Raw genomic sequence first — 26391 nt, forward strand, 5'->3', positions numbered from 1 at the left:
TTACATTTTTATTTAACCTTTATTTGACTTGGCAAGTAAATAAGGTATTTCTGTTTTTCCCGCGTCGTAGTGGGAAGAATACACATCATATCATCGCGTGACTCCTTACCTTGGATATGATGGTTATTATATCAATATTTGACCATTAATAAGGCGTTTCCACTGGATTTCTCGCATAATACATTTTGTGACACAAAAAGATCTCAACATGTCGAAAAACAATAATCTGTCGGCATTTATAAAATTGTACAGTACACTGTCGTGATTTTTGTTGTATTGAATGACTTTACTCACATAGCTGTGGGTGGAAACTTAGTTGCTCTAATCGTTTTCCATTAAAATGGGCAAAAATAGCTTTTTAGCAAAAAAAAAATATATTTCTCAAGCAATAATTTTGCTAGGACTGGGAGTGGTCTGATTGAGGATGGGAAAACTGAAAATTACAGGTTTTTGGCAGAGAGGTTTGGAACTCTATGTTATTGGGGTATTAACCAATTTACCGCCTGGTGATGTCACCAGGCAAGCTGAAACCATGCAAACCTGTTGATTAGAAAGTCCTGTGTAAATTGTATTTTCAACCAGCAACAATCAGGAAATAACACTGATCAAAGGTTTTCACACTTTTACATAGTGGTGAGGGAGTTGGATTTGAGACCAGAGCAATGGTTGTTGTCACACTGGCACATAGATGGTATGTAAATGTGGAAATATGCAAATTGCTGTGAGGGAGGACGTCTGCTAAGCAAATAGATTGTATAACCTTTGTAAACACACAATTTAGTTAGGCTTAGCCTTAAATGTTTTTGTCTGCATGACAAGTTGCATGGAAAGTTGCATTTGGTTAATTCTGTGATTTTGGATACATTATTTTGATGATAATGTCAATGATTTACTGAAAGTATTACTTATATATCCTAGGTGTATTCATGACATACAGTGTTTACGGTATGGAACACTCAACAGAAGTTTTGTCCAATCAAGTCTCTTTTCCAGTTAAAAAGTTTGTCCAATCACACACACTTGCCAATAATAGTTTTGCCAAGTAATGTGGGCTTTCTCCCCAGTGGACTCAGCCTGGGCTGTGGTCCAATTAAAAGTCTCCATTAGCTGCCACATTGCCAAGCAGCAACACTATAGCTAATTAAGGTGGCAAGTCTAGTTTCAGTAACAAGATCCTACAACAAAAACAGAAAACCCCTTTCCCTACACAAGCCAGTCTGTTACTCATGATTTGACTGAGAGTGACTGGTAGATATTGTTTGATGTCTTGACTGGATAGATGGATGAACCTTAATTGTTTTGTTGATTCAGTGTTTTATTAACATAATCCATCATGATTGTTTTATGCTTACCATAGTGGTTTGGTCAATTGGGCACTGTTTCAAACCCTGATCAGTCTCTGTGTGTGTATGTGTTGTTTATTGTTCAAAAGCTTATGCCTTACTCATTGTATAGAGTCGAATGCGGTTCTAAGAAAGATTGTCTTATTCTCTCCATCCCAGCTGGTTTGTCACTCTCTCCTGAGTGTAGGGGCTGTGAACATAGAGTCGAGTCCATGTGTACACTACATTGTCAGCTGTATGTATGTTTTCAGCCGTGCATGTCTACAATCGTGGCAAAAAGTCTGCTGCCTCAGTTTGTATGATGGCAATTTGCATATACTCCAGAATGTTATGAATAGTGATCAGATGAATTGCAATTAATTGCAAAGTCCCTCTTTGCCATGCAAATGAACTGAATCCCCCCAAAACATTTCCACTGTATTTCAGCCCTGCCACAAAAGGACCAGCTGACACCATGTCAGTGATTCTCTCGTTAACACAGGTGTGAGTGTTGACGAGGACAAAGCTGGAGATCACTCTGTCATGCTGTTGGAGTTTGAATAACAGATTGGAAGCTTCAAAAGGAGGGTGGTGCTTGGAGTCATTGTAAGGGTTTTCTTTAGGGGAAGTAGAAGAGGACCAAAACGCAGCGTGGTGGTTATTCATGTTTTTTAATAAAGACACTAGACATGAATAAACTAACAAAACAATAAACGTGGAAAACCAAAAACAGCCCTGTCTGGTGCAAAACACAGAGACAGGAACAATCACCCACAAAACCCAACACAAAACAGGCTACCTAAATATGGTTCCCAATCAGAGACAATGACTAACACCTGCCTCTGATTGAGAACCATATCAGGCCAAACATAGAAATAGACAAACCAGACACACAACAGAATGCCCACCCAGCTCACGTCCTGACCAACACTAAAACAAGGAAAACACATACGAACGATGGTCAGAACGTGACAGTCATTGTTCTTCCTCTGTCAACCATTGTTAGTTTTGTCCAATCAAGTCTCAGTTTTGTCCAATCAAGTCTCTTTTCCAGTTAAAAAGTTTCTGTCCAATCACACACACTTGCCAATAATAGTTTTGCCAAGTAATGTGGGCTTTGTCCCCAGTGGACTCAGCCTGGGCTGTGGTCAAATTAAAAGTCTCCATTAGCTGCCACATTGCCAAGCAATAACACTATAGCTAACTAAGGTGGCAAGTCTAGTCTCCACTACCTGCAAGGAAACACGTGCCGTCATCATTGCTTTGCACAAGAAGTGCTTTACAGGCAAGGATATTTCTGCCAGTATGATTGCACTTCAATCAACCATTTATCGGATCATCAAGAACTTCAAGGAGAGCAGTTCAATTGTTGTGAAGAAGGCTTCAGGGCGCCCAAGAAAGTCCAGCAAGCGCCAGGGCCGTCTCCTAAAGTTGATTCAGCTGCGGGATCGGGGCACCATCAGTACAGAGCTTGCTCAGGAAAGGCAGCAGGCAGGTGTGAGTGCATTTGCACGCACAGTGAGGCAAAGACTTTTGTAGGATGGCCTGGTGTCTTGAAGGGCAGCAAAGAAGCCACTTGTCTCCAGGAAAAACATCAGGGACAGACTGATATTCTGCAAAAGGTACAGGGATTGGACTGCTGAGGACAAGGGTAATGTCATTTTCTCTGATGAATCCCCTTTCCGATTGTTTGGGGCATCCGGAAAAAAGCTTGTCCGGAGAAGACGAGGTGAGCGCTACCATCAGTCCTGTGTCATGCCAACAGTAAAGCATCCTGAGACCATTCATGTGTGGGGTTGCTTCTCAGCCAAGGGAGTGGCCTCACTCACAATTTTACCTAAGAACACAGCCATGAATAAAGAATGGTACCAACACATCCTCCGAGAGCAACTTATCCCAACCATCCAGGAACAGTTTGGTGATGAACAATGCCTTCTCCAGCATGATGGAGCACCTTGCCATAAGGCAAAAGTGATAACTAAGTGGCTCGGGGAACAAAGCATCGATATTTTGGGTCCATGGCCAGGAAACTCCCCAGACCTTAATCCCATTGAGAACTTGTGGTCAATCCTCAAGAGGCGGGTGGACAAACAAAAACCCACAAATTCTGACGAACTCCAAGCATTGACTATGCAAGAATGGGCTGCCATCAGTCAAGATGTGGCCCAGAAATTAATTGACAGCATGCCAGGGCGGATTGCAGAGGTCTTGAAAAAAAGGGTCAACTCTGCAAATATTGAGTCTTTGCATCAACTTCATGTAATTGTCAATAAAAGCCTTTGACACTTATGAAATGCTTGTAATTATACTTCAGTATTCCATAGTAACATCTGACAAAAATATCTAAAGACACTGAAGCAGCAAACCTTGTGGAAATTAATATTTGTCATTCTCAAAACTTTTGGCCATGACTGTACTCACAGTCTTGTATAGTGTGTGTGTGCACGTTTTTGTGTGTTTATAGCCTAAGCGTAGGCATGCTTTCTTGAGTATGTGTGTTCCATTAGAGTGTATGCAGAGTGTGTCGCTCGCACAGACAGATTGGCACGGACCTAGCCTCACACTGTCCTTTTGAAAGGGAAACACGATTCTGATAGACTCATTTGCTGGGGGATTCTCTGGCGCAGAAATGAAAACAGTGTGGCATCTTGGCACGTGAGTGGAATAGCAATGGCATACCAGACAGTAAAATGGTGACACCATTCAGGGATTATAGATTTCACCTGGATTCACCTGATCAGTCTGTCATGGAAAGAGCATGTCATGTTTTGTTCACATCATTCACAGTGTACACCTGTCAATGTCTTGCCAAATGGATGTTCATAAATGTGATTAATACACACGGCTCCACGCCAGCGACCTTTTAACTTGAGTTTGACCTTTTTAACATTTGAACTTTGAACTCTCTCTCTTCCTTCAGACCCCTGTCTGACGGTGATGCCGCCATGCATGGGCGACGCAGACCGTTTCAGCCTGGAGGCCCTCCGGGTCATCCACAAACAGCTGGACGACGACAATGACGGGGGGATTGAGGTCAACGAGAGTGTAGAGGTGCGTGATACAAATACAGCATTAGTCTATGTATGTGTAATGATCTGGTCATGTCTGTTACCTGGTCATTTCTGTCACCAAGTTGTTTGTGTCACCAAATCATGTGTGTTACTTGGTCATTTTTCAAGTCATCACTGTTAGCTGGTCATCACTGTAAGCTGGTCATCACTGTTAGCTGTTCATTTCTGTTACCTGGTCATTTCCGTTACAAAGTTATTTCTGTTTCTGATAGTTTTCTTTCGAGTGGGCATTGTTAAGGTGGAATGCTTTGTGGCTTTTGGGTTGAATTGCACTGGGCCTTAGCCTCATAAACAACCCCATAAATTCATGGTAAAATGTTTGCAAGCCAATAATCAGCTTAGGAAGCTAGTGGGGAGATAGTGGAGAGAAGGGAGGGAAAGAGAATAAATAAGTAAGAGAGAGAATGAGAATATGGTAGGCCTTTCTCAGTGTGTTTGACAGTAATACCTGACCTGCTCTGACCTGTGCCCTCTCATAATCAATTTAGTTTAAACGCCGAATGTAACCATTTTAAATCAGTAAAAAATAATTTATTGGTTACAATTAAGTACCTCACAAGCTAGGTTTCCATCCAATTGGCGACAGATTGTCATGTGAATATTCTGACTTTTATGGTGTTAGTTTCATCAAATGGGCCTTTAATAAAAAACACTAAGGGCTTTGGTCAGATTCTCTCTCTCTGTATATATATGTGTGTGTGTGTGTGTGTGTGTCAAATCAAATTTATTTGTCACATACACATGGTTAGCAGATGTTAATGCAAGTGTGGCGAAATGCGTGTGTGTGTGTGTGTGTCAGGAGTAATTTTGAACTCGCAGAGCTGCAGTGGTGTGAGAAACTGTTATACCGTCGCCCTTGGCCTGGGGGGCATCTCAGAAGAGCAGGGGGGCGGCCATTTATGGAACCTTTTAAGGCCCCTAAGAGCAGAGATGTTGGAGCTGGCCCCCGTCCGAGGAGGTGTGTGTGTGTGAGTGAAAGAGAATCAGAGTATGCGTGTACATTTGTGTGTGCTTGCGTGTATATGTACACATACATTTATTGTGTGTGTGTACACATTTGTGTTTGTGTGTCCATGCATGTGTGTGACGGGGGATGACGGAGCAAGGTTTTGACCTTCGACTTTATAAGGGCAAAGAGGAGTCCCCCTTGTTTTTGGCGGCGGGGGTCACCAGAATGATTTAGGAGCTCCTCTCTTCTGGAGTGCAAGAAGGCAAAGCGTTGCTCATTTTTCCAAGCCTTGAGCTGTCCTTAGATCAGATTTGAAGCCCGTAAGAGGACTGTTGTAGCTGATCCTAGATCAGAACCCAGGAGAAACTGGACCCTGGAGTATGTGACTATTCCCTGGGACATGTATGTGACTGTATGTATGACTGTATGTATGTGACTGTCCCTGCTCTTTTCTCTTCTATCATGCTGTATCAAGAGCATAAGTCTTTGAAAGTTCATGGATTTATATAGACCCTTTCCCAGAACTTGTTTAGCAAAATTAGTTTGCTTCTTTCGTTATTGAAGAAATTAAATGATTAAATGCCTTAATCATTATTTAATGCCTTTTGGGGATTTTGTCAGGAAAGTGTTCAATTTACTTACATTTTTTTAATGGAACAAGTTTGTTTTTGATTAAATTGAGTCTGTTTTTAATTAAGTGTGACGAGAATAGTACATGTGTGACCTCAGAGTTAAACCTCTTTATGACTCATTGGTTACTGTCATGACTGTAACCTCCATCCCTCTTCCTGGCAGTGGTGAGGTAACAGGGGTGACAGTGACGGGGGTGAGGATGGTGGCAGGTGAGATGATGATGGTTGGGAAAAGGAGGTCAATTTGGGGATGTCCTCACCCCCTAAAACCCACATCTGGCCCAGGAAACCTTACAACCCCCAAACCCCCTTGTTGGGCTACTGTCTACAAATGCCTGTTTGTCTGAGGAAGAGTTGGGCCTCAGTCAGCAAAGTTATATTCAGGTATTTTATTGACTCTTGATTATATTTGTAATTTTGCACGCACTCTCAGATACAAACACACACATGCGCAAGCACACAAGTGCACACACAGGGGGGCACAATTTATTGAAGGAAGGACAGCTTGGCGAGAAGCTGACTTGTAGCATTGATCACAACTAGAGGATCCCTGGCTAGACATTCAGACCTCCTAAAAAAACACACACACACCGCTAACACACTGCTCCCACCCCACCCTCTCCCCCCCTGCCTCACCCAGTTCTTCAACACACACTCAGGGTCTAAAAAGCCCCCCCCTCTTCTTTGCCTTCAAGGTTTTTTGGAAAGTAACTCACTCATTTCACCTTGGTACTATACAATAAGAACAGAGTTGCTAAGCTGTGGTGTCTCTGTGTGTAAAACCTTAATAAACAGACGAGGTCTTAAGAATAGAGTATAACATAACAATATAAAGCAGAAAATACAGTTTTAATGATCATCATATACACGGGCTTTGATTACCACAGCATGTCTTCAGTGGGGTTTACACCTTCTCACCCACAACTCCCTTTGCATATGGTGGATTAGAATATGGAGAGAAGGAGGGGAGGCGGAGGTGTTTAGTAGTATGCTGAGGCCTGTTGCAGAGGTGAGGTCGGTCGGTCGCCAGGGACGGCAGCTGCAAAAACAGAATTCACGTCACACTGTAAGGGGGGTTGCGTGTGCGAGTGTGTGCATGCGTGCCTTGAAAGGTTCTAGGAGATAGTATCTAGGAGATAGTATTTAAGACAGTATTTAAGTGTCCCAGTAGATTGGCTACTTGTGAAGTGAGGGAAGCGCTCCCCGATCCGAAGACAGCCCAAGCATTTTACCCCCGTCAGTTGGAATCGGATCCGAAGGTCCAGGCGATGTCTTCTTTGAGACCACTGCAGATCTCTGTGTATGTGCGCTCGCATGTGTATGTAATGCGTGCTAGTGTGTGTGTAAGCCCATATCCCTTTGAAGAAATGTCTCTCATTATCTGGAGATGTCTGAACACAAGTAGTTGAACACAAGATACAGATAGTCAGTGACCCTATATATAGTATAGTAGTACCAATCAAAAGTCTGGACACACCTACTCATTCAAGGGTTTTTCTTTATTTTGACTATTTTCTACATTGCAGAATAACATTGAAGACATCAAAACTATAACACATATGGAAACATGTAGTAATCAAAAAAGTGTTAAACAAATCAATATATTTTAAATTATTCAAAGTAGCCACCCTTTGCCTTGCTGACAGCTTTGCACACTCTTGGCATTCTCTTAACCAGCTTCATGAGGTAGTCACCTGGAACGCTTTTCTTTCACTCTGCGCGGTCCAACTCATCCCAAACCATCTCAATTGGGTTGAGGTCAGGTGATTGTGGAGGCCAGGTCATCTGATGCAGCACCCCATCACTCTCCTTCTTGGTCAAATAGCCCTTACACAGCCTGGAGGTGTGATTTGGTTAATCGTCCTGTTGAAAAACAAATGATAGTCCCACTAAGCGCAAACCAGATGGGATGGCGTATTGCTGCAGAATGCTGTGGTAGCCATGCTGGTTAAGTGTGCCTTGAATTCTAAATGAATAACTGTCAGTGTCACCAGGAAAGCACCATCACACCTCCTCCTCCATGCTTCACGGTGGAAACCACACATGCGAATATCATCCGTTCACCTACTCTGCGTCTCACAAAGACATAGCATTTGGAACCAAAAATCTCAAATTTGGACTCATCAGACCAAAGGACTGATCTCCACTGTTCTAATATCCATTGCTCGTGTTTCTTGGCCCAAGCAAGTCTCTTCTTCTTATTGGTGTCCTTTAGTAGTGGTTTCTTTGCAGCAATTTGACCATGAAGGCTGGATTCCCAGAGTCTCCTCTGAACATTTGATGCTGAGATGTGTCTGTTACTTGAACTCTGTGAAGCATTTATTTTGGCTGCAATTTCTGAGTCTGGTAACTCTAATGAATTTATCATCTGCAGCAGAGGTAACTCTGGGTCTTTCTTTCCTGTGGCGGTCCTCATGTGAGCCAGTTTCATCATAGAGCTTGATGGTTTTTGCGACTGCACTTGAAGGGACTTTCAAAGTTCCCGAATGACTGACCTTCATGTCTTAAAGTAATGAAGAACTGTCATTTCTCTTTGCTTATTTGATATTTTCTTGCCATAATATGGACTTGGTATTTCACAAAATAGGGCTATCTTCTGTATACCACCACTACCTTGTCATAACCCAACTGATTGACTCAAACGCATTAATTTGTGGAATTTCTTTCCTTCTTAACTTTTAACAAGGCACATCTATTTATTGAAATGCATTCCAGGTGACTACCTCATGAAGCTGATTGAGAGAATGCCAGAGTGTGCAAAGCTTGTCATCAAGGCAAAGGGTGGCTCCTTTGAAGAATCTCACATTTAAAATATATTTTGATTTGTTTTTCGGGGGGTTATTACATGATTCCATGTGTTATTTCATAGTTTTGATGTCTTCACTATCATTATACAATGTAGAAAATAGTCAAAATAAAGAAAAACCCTTGAATGAGAAGGTGTGTTCAAACTTTTGAATTGTGCGGATTTTTTTTTTCTTCAAAATTTTTAAATATCAGATCCTAATGAATGAATCTATTATTTCAAAACCCATTTAGTACTCTAAGGTTGTTATAGTGTAAAAAGGGGGTTTCAGTTATAATTCTGAATGACTTGGTGAAGAGAAATATTACGATATTGGCAAACTTTTCAATTTCAAGACATGATTGAGTTTATAATAATTGGTTGTCTTCTGTCATGGTGACTGACAGACTGAACGACATGGACTGAGTCAAAAACAGAGCGAGACAGAGAGGGGGGGGATCTGCGATCGTAAAACAGATGGAGTATGATGGAGCGAGGGAAAGAGATGAGGAGAGATGGATGGATAGAGTGAAGAAGAGTGTGTGATGGATGGAGCGAGAAATGGATAGAGACAGACAGTTGTATAACAAGATTCTGTAGATACTGTATCAGTAGTGAGTTACAGTAAGTTGTTAGAAAGGGCAGGAGAGGCTCATGGGAAGACTCAATCGACCAATCTGGAATCTACCTCTGAAAACAAGCTCTTTGTGTGTGTGTGTGTGTGTGTGTGTGTGTGTGTATTTACCTTTCTGTCCATGTGAGATGATCATTTCCTGGTCATATGTCCGGTGACTTAGCTACCAAATTACCTATTTAAAAAAAAAGACAATTGTATAACATCAATAGCAAACAAATGGAAGTTGTGCAATTGATCAATGTGTTCGTTAACAAATAAGCGTCCACTTATGACATTTATCAATGTGTTTGCGAGGAAAAACACTTCAACTGAACTGGGTCAACAGTATTGTTTGTTGTAGCTCAGACACACCGATAGGATTGTCAAACGTTTGCCTGCCGACAGTACTTATCACTTCTGAACACAGTTGTTGAGTCATTCTATGTGGTGTTCACACAGCAAAGACCTTGAAGTCGTCAGCCAGTCAGCCTTGTTAAAATACTCCAAACCAGGAGTTGTCAGTAGCTTTGTTTGGCAATGCATGTCTGTGTATCTGTTGTAATCTTGTAGTACAAATGTTTCCCCAGTTTTATTGAATTATCATGTTGATTTGTTAATTGTTTGTTCTCATCCCAACATTTGCTAGCTAGCTAACTAATAAGCTAGTGCACATTTTCAAAACGACTGGAGAAAAAAAATCCTTCAAGCACAAAACTCCTTAGCTGGACGTAAAAGACTCTAGAATTTAAATTTTATTGTGGAGCTTTATTGTTTTAGTTACAACAATTATAATGTCAATGGTGTATTAGACTGGAAAGATGTGCTCTATTTTTTTTTCCTTTTTCTTGTCACTCCCACATGTGGAGGTTCGTGATCTCTGATTGGGTCAAAGTCATGTTGTTGGCCACTGCCAAACATTGTGATTCTACTAGTAGAAACAGCAGGTTTTTCGGTACCAGTTCGGTACACAGCATCTATGTATTTTGTTCTAGCAAGAGAAGGAACGACTTCCTACTGTGATAACTACCTATAGGCAGTCAGATTCTCTGTGTGTTTCATGATTTAGCAAACACACGTTCAATTATGAACTTTGTCAATGTGTTTGTTTGCAAACAAACTCCCAACATTGTTAATATGTTTGTATATGAATAGTCTCATGCATGCAAGCAGGCACTTCTTAACCAACAGCCTGTGGTTAACAAGGTTAGAAAATGAGACACTGCATCACAGTGCTAAAGGCGTCACCACAGACCTAGGTTCGATCCCAGGCTGTATCACAACCGCTCATATTCGGGAGTCCCATAGGACGGCACACAATTGGCCCAGCGTCATCCGGGTTAGGGGAGGGTTTGGCCTGGGGGGCTTTACTTGGCTCATTACGCTCTAGCGAGTCCTTGTGGTGGGCTGGGCACCTGCAAGCTGACCTCGATTGTCAGTTGAATGGTGTTTCCTCCTAAACATTGTGGCTGGCTTCCGGGTTTGGCGGGTAATGTTTCGGAGGATACATGACTCGACCTTTGCCTCCCGAGCCCGTTGGGGAGTTTCATTGATGAGACAAGATTGAAATTGGGATTGAAATGTATAATGGGCAAAAAAATCCTATTGCGATTTTTATATCTATATATATATATATTTTTTTTTTTTTTGTACCAAACATTGTGATTTTACTTACGATTATATATCAAAACTGTTGGAATCATAAAATTAGAATGATCATTATATTTCTATGGTTGGAATACAGTGGGCATTTGGAATGGAGTTTTGTTTGGCATGACAACGAATGAAAAAGTAATGGAGGAGATGGTTGTGACAGAGTAGGAACCAAAGTTTGTAGAACCCTTTTGGATTCCATGTAGAACCCTCTGTGGAAACATGAATGTGTTCTTTCTTCCTAGCACATTAAATATTGCTAGTATATTCCAGTAACTTATCTCAACACACAGCAAGACCACAAGATATAACAGAAATGAATTACATAGACAGTCCAACCCACACAACCCACACAGAGAACCACATTGAGCTATTCCTCCAAGATAACATTTATGGTTAACAACCACATTATGTGGCCTATATCTAGCCTTTTTGTTATGGTTGATTGGCCTATAACTGGCCAATGCAAAAGCGTATGTCCACATTTCTGTTTATTTTGTATGTGTGTGTCATGTGTTCTGTTGGTGGTGATTATCACTATATGCAATTCCCCACTGCCTTACTGCATTCAATTAGTTTCATAGTTGCTACTAATACTCAGTATTGCTTTGATCACTTGTAGCAGACCTGTCTCTAATCATTCATATCAGACCGGTCTCTCTGCGAACTGATTCTAGATCAGCTGTCTCTTGCAGCAATAGACCTGTCTTAAGTCATTCAAACCATATCTCTCTGCCTCTGCTCCATCTCTCTCTCTCTCTCTCTCTGACTCTCCCCCTCTGCCTCCCCCTCTCTCAGTGTGTGTGTGTGTGTGTGTGTGTATGTACAAAACCCCTAAAAAAGAAGAAAAGAGTGAATGAATGTGTGTTGTGGAGCTTGCCCTGTGGGGCTCCGTACTGTATTGGGGGAGTTAGGACGATTCTAAGGGCCTGTGACTAAGAAAGTATTATTTTTATTTTTTATTTTTTTTAAACATCCAGAGAGCCCCCCCCCCTCTATTTCCATTAAATGGTTTGGTCCTGCCCCCTAACCAGGCGGGAACAGTACTAGCTAACAGTGAAATGCGAGTGAGGAGTGCCGGTGGAGCAGCATGTCTCAGCTTCCTAAAGAAAAATCTGGCTTCCAAAAACGGAAAGAAAGAAAAGAATGACAGGAGAGGGAAAAGAATACTGTCACCCAATTTTTCACAAAGGAAGGTGGGCGTAGTTCGTGAGAGGTGGAAATGAACCTGTTAGCCTACAGTGAAATAGGCTACTTTTGCTCGCCTAACATTAGTTACTTAATATCTTCACAGAAAATTGAGTGTTTACATTTCGCTTATCTTTTAGCAAACATTTAATCAATGCAGGCAAACTTTTAGCAAGCTATTCATACTAAATCAGTTGTTCCTGCCCCTGCCTGGTGCCAGGCCCAACAGATACAGCTTCAGCCTCAGCAGCCCGGTCTCCCCATAACCCTAAACCAGCCCTACTCCCAACTGAAGGACATGAGAAGCATTGTCCTGAATGACATGTCAGTTGGCATAATTGCAGTTACTGCAATGCATTGAGGACAGGAATGTGATTCTCCAGTCAGGAAAAATCTCACTCGACACAGAAGGCAGCCAATATCAGAGCCTTGAAGGAAGAGATGCAGGCTCTTAGAGATGGATGGGAGTCTCTCCTGTCTGAGGCAACACTGATTGCTATGCAAATGGATGTTGCACCTCAATTTAGCAAGGAACACAGCCGCCAGAGGAAAAGGAAGAGATCCCATGATGAGATCTCTCAAGACGAGATGGCTCAGGACAGTGCAGCAACGGTGTTTTGGAACACAGTGTTTTTTTTTTTTTTTTACTTCTATGGACATCATCATAAGTGACTTGGCCACTAGGTTCCACACCACTGCAAAAAATTGTAGAATCATTTCCTGCTGTTCTGAAAGTTGGGCAGATTAGTGAGGATGAAGTCCCTTCTGTGTGCCAATCACTGATCATGAAGTATTCCAGAGATCTGACACCTGAGTTTCAAAATGAAGTAGGACACCTGAACACCCATCCCCTCTTGGTATTCTGAATACAACTTGTAAGATGCAGCTGCAAAGCATTTTTGGAGAAGTGTTACGTATATTTACGTATATTTTGCACACTGCCTGTGACTGTTGCTGGTGGCGAGAGAGCTTCCAGTAAGCTAAAACTGATTTTTAAAAATGTTTATTAAAAAAAAAATATTGAGGTCCTCTATGTCCCAGGACAGGCTTTGCAGTCTTGCCATGCTGTCCATTGAAAGTCAGTTAGATGGAAAGCTGGACAAAGACTTGAACAGTGACTTTGCTAGCAAGAAGGCTCGGCGCTGGGCTCTTGGTGAGTAAGGCTGAGCAAGGGCCAGTGATGACTGTTAAATGGCATGGCTATGGATATTGGATCACTACACACATGATGGAACAAGATATATCTGGCTGGATTGTGCACAACAAATGTTATGGCAATCAAGACACAGAGTGGAAGAAACCTGTTGATTTGGTGACCACTTGACCTTTCCTCTAGCACCACCATCAGGCCTTTTCATTTCCATTTTGTTTTCAATTTTCCATTTCCACTTTTTTACAGCTGCTTATTTTCTAGTTGGTATGTATACTTAGTTAAAAAAAATCTGCTGCTGTTTTTACTATTTTGTTTGTTATATCATTCTACCGATGATAATGTTACTTTATTTTAATTGAAGATGTTAATGTACATTTCAGTTTTATTTATTTTAAGTTAACATTTAATGAATAAGAGAATTTTCCATTCAAGAATTATACCATTAAAATGACATTTAGACTGTAAAAGATGGCCTTTAGCACATTTCTTATAGAGGGTATCGAACAGTCTGGCATCAAATAGTGAATTCCACTGTTTGCATGCATGTCTGCGCAGTGTTATATTATCATAGCTCTCACACACACACAGCTCACTATCGTACAGTAAATATTGGACTACAAGAGAGTTGCAAACCTGCAAAGGTATTAAAGCTTTGAATGGGTCGATTGGGTTCTAGAGGTGTGTGGTTACAGCATTGCGCAGGGTTGGTGTGGCCTGTGGTAGTGGGGCCCAATGTGATATCTTTTCATGGGGCCCAAAACCCCCTGGCGGCTCCCCTGGGGCCGAGACTGGATCTCTGGGTCCAGACTTCTCAAACATCATTGTCACAACAACAACACCCGTAGCCTGACCATAGAAAGACAACGACTAGATCTCACATCACACTGAAAGTCATGTCTGGTGTTGTTCAGGGTTCTCTGCAATGTCATAACTTCCATCCTGTATTTAGTTCATGTTAACTGCTTCAATTTGATTGAAGTCTATAACGACACAATGCTATATATATACTGCATGGGATAACCAGGAATAATACTGAAATGTGTTTTTCTTCTTGCAGTTTATTAGAGAAGACATGAAGCAACAGCAAACCAACAAACACAGTAACCTGCACAGGGAAGACCAACACATCACCGTAGAGGAGCTGTGGAAGGGCTGGAAAACCTCTGAAGGTAGGAGATAGATGGAACGGAGAGAAGGATGGAGGGTGGGTGAGAAAGAGGAAGGGAGAGAGCAAGAATTGGAGGGAAGTACTGGAGGGATTGGGAATACTGGAGGGAGGTAGGGAAGAGACATTTGTAAATGATAGGACATTGTGTAACTGACATTTTCTCTCAATTCCATTTGCTTTATTGGCTTGACTTAACAATGTACACATTGCCAAAGCGTACTTGAGATTTACAATATCAACATACAGTGCCAGTCCAAAAAGTTTGGACACACCTACTCATTCAACGTCTTTCATTCAACGTTTTCTACATTGCAGATTTAAAATATATCTTCAGTATTACTCTATAATGTAGAAAATAGGTAAAAAATAAAGAAAAACCCTGGATGAGTACGTGTCCAAACTTTTGACTGGTACTGTAATTAAAATAATAATAATTAATATTGTCAAAGGGACAACAGTAACAACAATAACCCAAGGGCCAAAATAACCATACATTGAACAACAACAATGGCATAGAGCACGTGTGCAGGTTTGTTGGTCTGTAAGACACTGTCCCTCGTTTTATGGAAGGCAGAAATATAGTGCCTTGCCAACCGACAGCTCTCTGCGTCCTCCCCAAACAGGATGGGTAGCCTACTCTCACCAGAGAGTTCTTTGAAACTTTGAATAAGGGTTTCAAATTTGGGGAAATGACACTCTCTTTGTTTTTTAAAAACATTTTGCTCTCGCTCTTTCTGTAGTTCACAACTGGACGACGGATGACACAGTCCAGTGGCTTAAGGAGTCGGTGGAGCTGCCTCAGTATGAGAGGAACTTCAGAGACTTCCGGTTCAACGGAAACACTCTGCCTCGGTGAGTACATTATCACACCACATCTCAGTATACCCGCCCGAAAAATGAGTTGTGGTTCGAGGACAACACTAACATTTTACCAAGGCAGAGACAAGTGGCCCAGATCGAGACGCATGGGTACAGCAGTGGACGCATCAATTCAGGCTACACATTCTACTGAGCCATTTACTTTATGTTCATATTCTTATATTTTATTATTTCTTATTGTTGTTGCATTGTCGAGAAGGAACCCGCAAGTAAGCGTTTAGTTGGCCGATGTATACCATGTGTATGTCTCCCTTACATATGACTAATAAAATGAGAAACGTGTACAGTAGTGGTCCTAATGACAATCGCAGAATGTCATAACCCTTTTATAGTCTTTAACAGATGTCTCTCTACGTTAATCAAATTGTGGGTGCACTGTTATTTTGTGAGTGTACAAATGTGAGTGGGTAGCCAACAGGATCGCCTTTTCAAAGTGATTTTTTTTTGACACTCCGTTGAAAACATCGACTGGTTGTGTTTGTCATGTGAAAAGGTAATACATGAGAAAAGTTATATGACAAATATTTACTATGTTTACTAGGCCCATGGAGATCATACAAAATTAATAGGAATTCTATGGTTAGAACCACCCCCAAAAATTGTGTGCACAATGCTACTCAGACCAATGCTGCCCACTGCTGGATATGTGAGGTAGTGCAGGTGGAATGGGAAAGAAACTACCCAAACGTGACACAGAGACACACACATATGCACAAAGGCACGCACACACACCATGTACCCACTTCGACCGACACAAAACCTCCCTACCCATGTAGTTACATTAGTGCAATTTAGTGAACTTACACCCCAGTTTTTATCATGACCCCGATATCAGCAGGCAATTATGTTAGTCTATATGTGACACCTTGATATAACTTGAAACCGCCTCTTTAGATGTCATCAATAAGAGTTAGAGCAGTTATATTAGAAGCTCGTTAGGTTTGTGATTCACTGAATACCGGACGTACACTACCTTTCAAATGTTTGAGGTCACTTAGAAATGTCCTTGTTTTCCATGAGAACATACATAAAATGAAAAGGAAATATAGTCAAGACGTTGACAAGGTTATAAATAATTGTGTTCTTCAAACTTTTGCTTTCGTCAAAGAACCCTCCATTTGCAGCAATTACAGCCTTGCAGACCTTTGGTATTCTAGTTGTCAATTTGTTGAGGTAATCTGAAGAGATTTCACTCCATGCTTCCTGAAGCACCTCCCACCAGTTGGATTGGCTTGATGGGCACTTTGTACGTACCATACGGTCAAGCTGCTCCCACAACAGCTCAATAGGGTTGAGATCCGGTGACTGTTCTGGCCACTCCATTATAGACAGAATACCAGCTGACTGCTTCTTCCCTAAATAGTTATTGCATAGTTTGGAGCTATGCTTTGGGTCATTGTCCTGTTGTAGGAGGAATTAGCTCCAATTAAGCACCGTCCACAGGGTATGGCCTTCCTTCTTCAAGATCCCTTTTACCCTGTACACATCTCCCACTTTACCACCAAAGCACCCCCGGACCATCACATTGCCTCCACCATGCTTGACAGATGGCGTCAAGCACTCCTCCAGCATTTTTTCATTTCATTTTTTCTGTCTCTCACAAATGTTCTTCTTTGTAATCCGAACACCTCAAACTTAGATTCGTCTGTCCATAACCCTTTTTTCATCCTCTAGCCAGTGTCTGTGATCATTTGTCCATATTAATCTTTTAGTTTTATTAGCCAGTCTGAGATATGGCTTTTTCTTTGTAACTCTGCCTAGAAGGCCAGCATCCCGGAGTCGCCTCTTCACTGTTGACGTTGAGACTGGTGTTTTGCAGGTACTATTTAATGCAGCTGCCAGTTGAGGATTTGTGAGGCATCTGTTTCTCAAACGAGACACTAATGTACTTGTCCTCTTGCTCAATTGTGCACTGGGGCCTCCCACTCCTCTTTCTATTCTGGTTAGAGACAGTTTGTGCTGTTCTGTGAAGGGAGTAGTACAGTGTTGTGCGAGATCTTCAGTTTCTTGGCAATTTCTCGCATGGAATAGCCTTCATTTCTCAGAACAAGAATAGACTGACGAGTTTCAGAAGATAGTTCTTTGTTTCTGGCCATTTTGAGCCTGTAATCAAACCCACAAATGCTGATGCTCCAGATACTCAACTGGTCTAAAGTAGGCCAGTTTTTTGTTTCTTTAATCAGAACAACAGTTTTCAGCTGTGCTAACATAATTGCAAAAGGGTTTTCTAATGATCAATTAGCCTTTTTAAAATGATAAACTTGGATTAGCTAACGCAACGCGTGCCATTGGAACACAGGGGTTGCTGATAATGGGTCTCTGTACGCCTATGTAGTTATTCCATAAGAAAATCTGCCATTTCCAGCTACAATAGTCATTTACAACATTAACAATGTCTACACTTTATTTCTGATCAATTTGATGTTATTTTAATGGACAAAAACAAGGACATTTCTAAGTGACCCCAAACTTTTGAACGGTAGTGTATGTGTGGAGTACATGGAAGGAATAGAGTGGGAAGGGGGATAGAGGAGGGTGGAAGGGAGTTGAGGGGGATGGAGGGATCTCTAGGGTGTCAGGGGTGTTGTTTCCCCCCCTTACCCACGGGCGCTGACTCATGAAACGATGTCACAGCAGTGGATCAGGTGTCTCTGGCTGCCATGTTGTCTGATCCAGTTTAAGATGGTGGTGGTGGCACGAGTACACAGGCACATTCAGACACACACACACACACACACACACCGTATACCCACTTCAACTGACACAAAATCTCCCTACCCATGTAGTCACATTAGTGCAATTTAGTGTACTTACACCCCAGTTTTTATCATGACCCTGAAGTCAGCAGGAGATTTTGTTATATAAGGTGTCATCTATTGACTTTAACTTGAAACCACCTGTTTAGTTGTCATCAATAAGAGTTAGAGCGGTTATATTAGAAGCTCTTTAGGATTGAGATTTACTGCCAGTGGGACGTATGTATAGAATGAGTACATGGAAAGAATAGAGTGGGAGGGGGATAGATGAGGTTGGAAGGGAGTTGAGGGGGATGGTGGGGGTGTATAGGGGGTCAGGGGTGTTGTGTTTCTCCCCCCCCACCCCCCACCCCCATCCGTACCCGTGGGCACGGACTCATGAAACGATGTCACAGCAGTGGATCAGGTGTCGCTGACTGCCATGTTGTCTGATCCAGTTTAAGATGGTGGTGGTGGCACAAGTACACAGGCACGTTCAGACACACACACTCACACGCAGACACACCAACGCCCATTTAACACATGAGACGAGATACAGAAACACACACACGTTTTCTTACTTGGCCATGTATGCATGGTTGAACAAGTTCTTAAACAAAGAGTATAGTTATTGTGAAAATATTTCCAACCCTTTACCAATCCATTCTTTTTCTCTCTATTTCAGATTAGCGGCAAACGAACCGTCGTTTATGTCTGGTCAGCTAAAGATATTAGACCAGCGGCACAAACAGAAACTAAATCTAAAAGCACTAGATGCTGTGCTCTTCGGCCCTCCCTTACGTAAGTATTTGTATTTGTATTTATTCTGGATCCCCATTTAGCTGCTGCCAAAGCAGCAGCTACTCTCCCTGGGGTCCGGCAAAATTAAGGCCGTTTATACCATTTGAAAACGTTACAACACATTCACAGATTTCACAACACACTGTGTGCCCTCAGGCCCCTACTCCACCACTACCACATATCTACAGTACTAAGTGTGTGTGTGTGTGTGTGTGCCAATGTTGTTGTTGCTTCACAGTCCCTGCTGTTCTATAAGGTGTTTTTGAAACGTTTTTTTTTTTTTAAATCAAATTTTACTGCTTGAGATGTTATAACCATGTATTGCTACCACTGTATCATCAAAGGTATTATCTAAGTGAGTTTCAGAGATAGTCAGAATAATGTTGTCATCTGTTACAAGCAAGTTATTGACTTCATGGACCTTGTTGCTTAGGCTACATATGTTAATATGGGCTATTTTTAGGACTTTTCTGGGTTGCTTGATTGATAAGCTTCCCAGTAAAGCATTAAAAACAGAGGTAGACTTACTCATGTTATTTACATTGGAGCTGATAGTGCAGGGGAACTGCATAAAGTGGTCTTCCTACTATTGAACACCGCCTCAGTGCTAACAGTGTAACTCTGGTTTTTAGGCTCATGATAACTGCTTACAATAGTTGTAGGATAAACCGACGTATTCGGTGCAATTAGGGGTCAATTAAATCAATTAAATGACTTGCATTGTATTTGCCACGGCTCCTAAGATCATGCACATCTGATGCAGCATTATGACGACACATTGTCACAATGGTAGGGATTAACTGAGCTGGTCTTGGATAATTTGCCAGTCATTGTTTCAACGCAGCCTTGAAATGCCTGGACAAGAGTCCTGGGGCCATGATGATTTGGATGGACTCCGTCATTCCTGTGGAGTATCTTCTGTTTCTAGAAGTTGTCAATAAAAGTGACTCCAGCAGAGCTACAGTAGTCTTTTAGCCAGATGTACACTGCTCAAAAAAATAAAGGGAACACTAAAATAACACATCCTAGATCTGAATGAATTAAATATTCTTATTAAATACTTTTTTCTTTACATAGTTGAATGTGCTGACAACAAAATCACACAAAAATTATCAATGGAAATCAAATTTATCAACCCATGGAGGTCTGGATTTGGAGTCACACTCAAAATGAAAGTGGAAAACCACACTACAGGCTGATCCAATTTTGATGTAATGTCCTTAAACAAGTCAAAATGAGGCTCAGTAGTGTGTGTGGCCTCCACATGCCTGAATGACCTCCCTACAATGCCTGGGCATGCTCCTGATGAGGTGGTGGATGGTCTCCTGAGGGATCTCCTCCCAGACCTGGACTAAAGCATCTGCCAACTCCTGGACAGTCTGGTGCAACGTGGCGTTGGTGGATGGAGCGAGACATGATGTTCCAGATGTGCTCAATTGGATTCAGGTCTGGGGAACGGGCGGGCCAGTCCATAGCATCAATGCCTTCCTCTTGCAGGAACTGCTGACACACTCCAGCCACATGAGGTCTAGCATTGTCTTGCATTAGGAGGAACCCAGGGCCAACCGCACCAGCATATGGTCTCACAAGGGGTCTGAGTATCTCATCTCGGTACCTAATGGCAGTCAGGCTACCTCTGGCGAGCACATGGAGGGCTGTGTGGCTCCCCAAAGAAATGCCACCCACACCATGACTGACCCACCGCCAAACCGGTCATGCTGGAGGTTGTTGCAGGCAGCAGAACGTTCTCCACGGCGTCTCCAGACTGTCACATCTGTCACATGTGCTCAGTGTGAACCTGCTTTCATCTGTGAAGAGCACAGGGCGCCAGTGGCGAATTTGCCAATCTTGGTGTTCTCTGGCAAATGCCAAACGTCCTGCATGGTGTTTGGCTGTAAGCACAACCCCCACCTGTGGACGCTGGGCCCTCATACCACCCATGGAGTCTGTTTCTGACCGTTTGAGCAGACACATGCACATTTGTGGCCTGCTGGAGGTCATTTTGCAGGGCTCTGGCAGTGCTCCTCCTGCTCCTCCTTGCACAAAAGGTGGAGGTAGCGGTCCTGCTGCTGGGTTGTTGCCCTCCTACGGCCTCCTCCGCGTCTCCTGATGTACTGGCCTGTCTCCTGGTAGCGCCTCCATGCTCTGAACACTACGCTGACAGACACAGCAAACCTTCTTGCCACAGCTCGCATTGATGTGCCATCATGTATGAGCTGCACTACCTGAGCCACTTGTGTGGGTTGTAGACTCCGTCTCATGCTACCACTAGAGTGAAAGCACCGCCAGCATTCCAAAGTGACCAAAATATCACCCAGGAAGCATCGGAACTGAGAAGTGGTCTGTGGTTATCACCTGCAGAACCACTCCTTTATTGGGGGTGTCTTGCTAATTGCCTATAATTTCCAACTGTTGTCTATTCCATTTGCACAACAGCATGTGAAATGTAGGGTAAGGGGGGGAAACAACACCCCTGACACCCTAGAGATCCCTCCATCCCCCTCAACTCCCTTCCACCCTCCTCTATCCCCCTTCCCACTCTATTCCTTCCATGTACTCCACACATACACTACCGTTCAAAAGTTTGGGGTCACTTAGAAATGTCCTTGTTTTTGTCCATTAAAATAACATCAAATTGATCAGAAATAAAGTGTAGACATTGTTAATGCCGACAGAGATGGCCGCCTCGCTTCGCGTTCCTAGGAAACTATGCAGGTTTTTGTTTTTTTACGTGTTATTTATTACATTAGTACCCCAGGTCATCTTAGGTTTCATTACATACAGTCGAGAAGAACTACTGAATATAAGATCAGCGTCAACTCACCATCAGTACGACCAAGAATATGTTTTTCGCGACGCGGATCCTGTGTTCTGCCTTACAAACAGGACAACGGAGTGGATTCCATGCAGCGACCCAAAAAGACGACTCCGAAAAAGAGGGAAACGAGGCGGTCTTCTGGTCAGACTCCGGAGACGGGCACACCGTGCACCACTCCCTAGCATTCTTCTTGCCAATGTCCAGTCTCTTGACAACAAGGTTGATGAAATCCGAGCAAGGGTAGCATTCCAGAGGGACATCAGAGACTGTAACGTTCTTTGTTTCACGGAAACATGGCTCACTGGAACGACGCTATCCGAAGCGGTGCAGCCAGCGGGTTTCTCCACGCATCGCGCCGACAGAAACAAACATCTTTCTGGTAAGAAGAGGGGCGGGGGCGTATGCCTGATGGCCAACGTGACATGGTGTGATGAAAGAAACATACAGGAACTCAAATCCTTCTGTTCACCTGATTTAGAATTCCTCACAATCAAATGTAGACCGCATTATCTACCAAGAGAATTCTCTTCGATTATAATCACAGCCGTATATATCCCCCCCCCCAAGCAGACACATCGATGGCTCTGAACGAACTTTATTTAACTCTCTGCAAACTGGAAACGATTTATCCGGAGGCTGCATTCATTGTAGCTGGGGATTTTAACAAGGCTAATCTGAAAACAAGACTCCCTAAATTTTATCAGCATATCGATTGCGCAACCAGGGGTGGAAAGACCTTGGATCATTGTTACTCTAACTTCCGCGACGCATATAAGGCCCTGCCCCGTTCCCCTTTCGGAAAAGCTGACCACGACTCCATTTTGTTGATCCCTGCCTACAGACAGAAACTAAAACAAGAAGCTCCCACGCTGAGGTCTGTCCAACGCTGGTCCGACCAAGCTGACTCCACACTCCAAGACTGCTTCCATCACATGGACTGGGAGATGTTTCGTATTGCGTCAGACAACAACATTGATGAATACGCTGATTCGGTGTGCGAGTTCATTAGAACGTGCGTTGAAGATGTCGTTCCCATAGCAACGATTAAAACATTCCCTAACCAGAAACCGTGGATTGATGGCAGCATTCGTGTGAAAATGAAAGCGCGAACCACTGCTTTTAATCAGGGCAAGGTGTCTGGTGACATGACTGAATACAAACAGTGCAGCTATTCCCTCCGCAAGGCTATTAAACAAGCTAAGCGCCAGTACAGAGACAAAGTAGAATCTCAATTCAACGGCTCAGACACAAGAGGCATGTGGCAGGGTCTACAGTCAATCACGGACTACAGGAAGAAATTCAGCCCAGTCACAGACCAGGATGTCTTGCTCCCAGGCAGACTAAATAACTTTTTGCCCGCTTTGAGGACAATACAGTGCCACTGACACGGCCTGCAATGAAAACATGCGGTCTCTCCTTCACTGCAGCCGAGGTGAGTAAGACATTTAAACGTGTTAACCCTCGCAAGGCTGCAGGCCCAGACGGCATCCCCAGCCGCGCCCTCAGAGCATGCACAGACCAGCTGGCCGGTGTGTTTACGGACATATTCAATCAATCCCTATACCAGTCTGCTGTTCCCACATGCTTCAAGAGGGCCACCATTGTTCCTGTTCCCAAGAAAGCTAAGGTAACTGAGCTAAACGACTACCGCCCCGTAGCACTCACATCCGTCATCATGAAGTGCTTTGAGAGACTAGTCAAGGACCATATCACCTCCACCCTACCTGACACCCTAGACCCACTCCAATTTGCTTACCGCCCAAATAGGTCCACAGACGATGCAATCTCAACCACACTGCACACTGCCCTAACCCATCTGGACAAGAGGAATACCTATGTGAGAATGCTGTTCATCGACTACAGCTCGGCATTCAACACCATAGTACCCTCCAAGCTCGTCATCAAGCTCGAGACCCTGGGTCTCGACCCCGCCCTGTGCAACTGGGTACTGGACTTCCTGACGGGCCGCCCCCAGGTGGTGAGGGTAGGCAACAACATCTCCTCCCCGCTGATCCTCAACACTGGGGCCCCACAAGGGTGCGTTCTGAGCCCTCTCCTGTACTCCCTGTTCACCCACGACTGCGTGGCCACGCACGCCTCCAACTCAATCATCAAGTTTGCGGACGACACAACAGTGGTAGGCTTGATTACCAACAACAACGAGACGGCCTACAGGGAGGAGGTGAGGGCCCTCGGAGTGTGGTGTCAGGAAAATAACCTCACACTCAACGTCAACAAAACTAAGGAGATGATTGTGGACTTCAGGAAACAGCAGAGGGAACACCCCCTATCCACATCGATGGAACAGTAGTGGAGAGGGTAGCAAGTTTTAAGTTCCTCGGCATACACATCACAGACAAACTGAATTGGTCCACTCACACAGACAGCATCGTGAAGAAGGCGCAGCAGCGCCTCTTCAACCTCAGGAGGCTGAAGAAATTCGGCTTGTCACCAAAAGCACTCACAAACTTCTACAGATGCACAATCGAGAGCATCCTGGCGGGCTGTATCACTGCCTGGTACGGCAACTGCTCCGCCCTCAACCGTAAGGCTCTCCAGAGGGTAGTGAGGTCTGCACAACGCATCACCGGGGGCAAACTACCTGCCCTCCAGGACACCTACACCACCCGATGTTACAGGAAGGCCATAAAGATCATCAAGGACATCAACCACCCGAGCCACTGCCTGTTCACCCCGCTATCATCCAGAAGGCGAGGTCAGTACAGGTGCATCAAAGCTGGGACCGAGAGACTGAAAAACAGCTTCTATCTCAAGGCCATCAGACTGTTAAACAGCCACCACTAACATTGAGTGGCTGCTGCCAACACACTGACACTGACACTGACTCAACTCCAGCCACTTTAATAATGGGAATTGATGGGAAATGATGTAAATATATCACTAGCCACTTTAAACAATGCTACCTTATATAATGTTTACATACCCTACATTATTCATCTCATATGCATACGTATATACTGTACTCTATATCATCGACTGCATCCTTATGTAATACATGTATCACTAGCCACTTTAACTATGCCACTTTGTTTACATACTCATCTCATATGTATATACTGTACTCGATATCAGCTACTGTATCTTGCCTATGCTGCTCTGTACCATCACTCATTCATATATCCTTATGTACATATTCTTTATCCCCTTACACTGTGTACAAGACAGTAGTTTTGGAATTGTTAGTTAGATTACTTGTTGGTTATTTCTGCATTGTCGGAACTAGAAGCACAAGCATTTCGCTACACTCGCATTAACATCTGCTAACCATGTGTATGTGACAAATAAAATTTGATTTGAATTGTATTGTCAATCAGTGTTGCTTCCTAAGTGGACAGTTTGATTTCACAGAAGTGTGATTGACTTGGAGTTACATTGTGTTGCCTTTATTTTTTTGAGCAATGTATAATGCCAGCAGTCTGCTTAATCTTTCACACCCACATGGACTACGACAGTGTCAGCTCCCGGCATCTGTGGTAGAACAGTCGGAAGCAGCCTTGTTATGTCCCGTACTCGTGCTCCTGGGTGGAACAGGGTTTTTGTCTTGGAGACTGAGATGTTTCTCACGATAGAGCTGCCTATGATGACAGCTGGTGATGTTGAATGTGCCGGTCTTTCAGGCAGCCTCGCGGTCTGGTGAGCTCCGATGAGCTGAACCCGAGGTAGAAGCCACCCGAGAGAGCGAGACAGAGCCAAGGACGAAGACGCAGGTTCCTCCGGATCCGATCTGGATTGGGAAGCCACCACGGACGAAGACGCCGGAACCTCTGGATCCAGGGCGTCAAAGCTGTTTCTGGTCTGTCAGTCCCGGCTCAACATCTCCATGGAGACCCCCATTGCCAGAGGAGACCGCCTGGTTGGTTGGGTCGAGACCAGCTCCATTCTCCAGGGAAGGGGGAAACCCCTTCGGGGATGGAACCCTGCCTAGCGCCTGCCAGTCAGCTGTGGAGTGCCGACACAGCGGCAAAACTTCCACCACACCAGAGCGGCGTCCGGCTACTGGGGTGGAAGAAAAATAAAAAGTAGGTGGGCGTGGGTTCCCCAGTAGGTTAGCTACTTGCTTGCTAAGAGTAGCTACTTCGCTACTGTAGTCCTCCACAAGCAAGCAGTTGCTACATTGAAAGTCAACGCGGTCCACATTGTCGCGGAACAAAGCAAAGTAAACGCTGCAACAATGGAAACATTCAATAGCGGCCTCCATTTGAGAACTCCAGGCCAGCTAGGCTAGCTGGGCTTTCTCTCCCCCTATACGGGGGGAGAGATGCCGGGACAGATAGCAGCGCTCACAGCAATTTAGCCCAACAGAGCCGCAGGATTCAAAATAAAAGTATATAAAAACAATGTCAGCTTTTAAACCGAGATCTTTAGTTGAGGTTTCAGCGTTCACCAACAACAAACGCACGTCGCGCTCTGAGGTATGTGTGACTGTTTGGTGCCAGTATTTATCAAACATCAAGGAAATGATGAAAAAGCGAATCGTTTATTTCCAAAGCGCTATATCCACCAATTTTCACGTTTCTTTTTTCATCGGAAATGATTGCTTATGGTTACCTTCGTGTGTGTAAAATATTACTATTCTCAGATTTTTTTATTCATAGATTTTAGA

The 26391-nt window shown here is 43.5% G+C and overlaps 1 protein-coding gene across 2 annotated transcripts in view; it reads left to right on the top strand.

Annotated features, from left to right (window-relative positions):
• The window catches only part of LOC112260106 (stromal interaction molecule 2-like), an 84007-nt gene that overhangs the window by 38824 nt on the left and 18792 nt on the right, over positions 1-26391 (top strand). For both annotated transcript variants that reach the window (XM_042328504.1, XM_042328505.1), the window contains exons 2-5: positions 4243-4373; positions 14424-14535; positions 15275-15386; positions 18834-18949. In XM_042328504.1, the coding sequence (XP_042184438.1) occupies positions 4243-4373; positions 14424-14535; positions 15275-15386; positions 18834-18949 (471 nt within the window). The remainder of the gene's footprint in view (positions 1-4242; positions 4374-14423; positions 14536-15274; positions 15387-18833; positions 18950-26391) is intronic.

The sequence above is a fragment of the Oncorhynchus tshawytscha genome, linkage group LG10, assembly GCF_018296145.1.
Source record: "Oncorhynchus tshawytscha isolate Ot180627B linkage group LG10, Otsh_v2.0, whole genome shotgun sequence".
Classification (NCBI taxonomy): domain Eukaryota; kingdom Metazoa; phylum Chordata; class Actinopteri; order Salmoniformes; family Salmonidae; genus Oncorhynchus; species Oncorhynchus tshawytscha.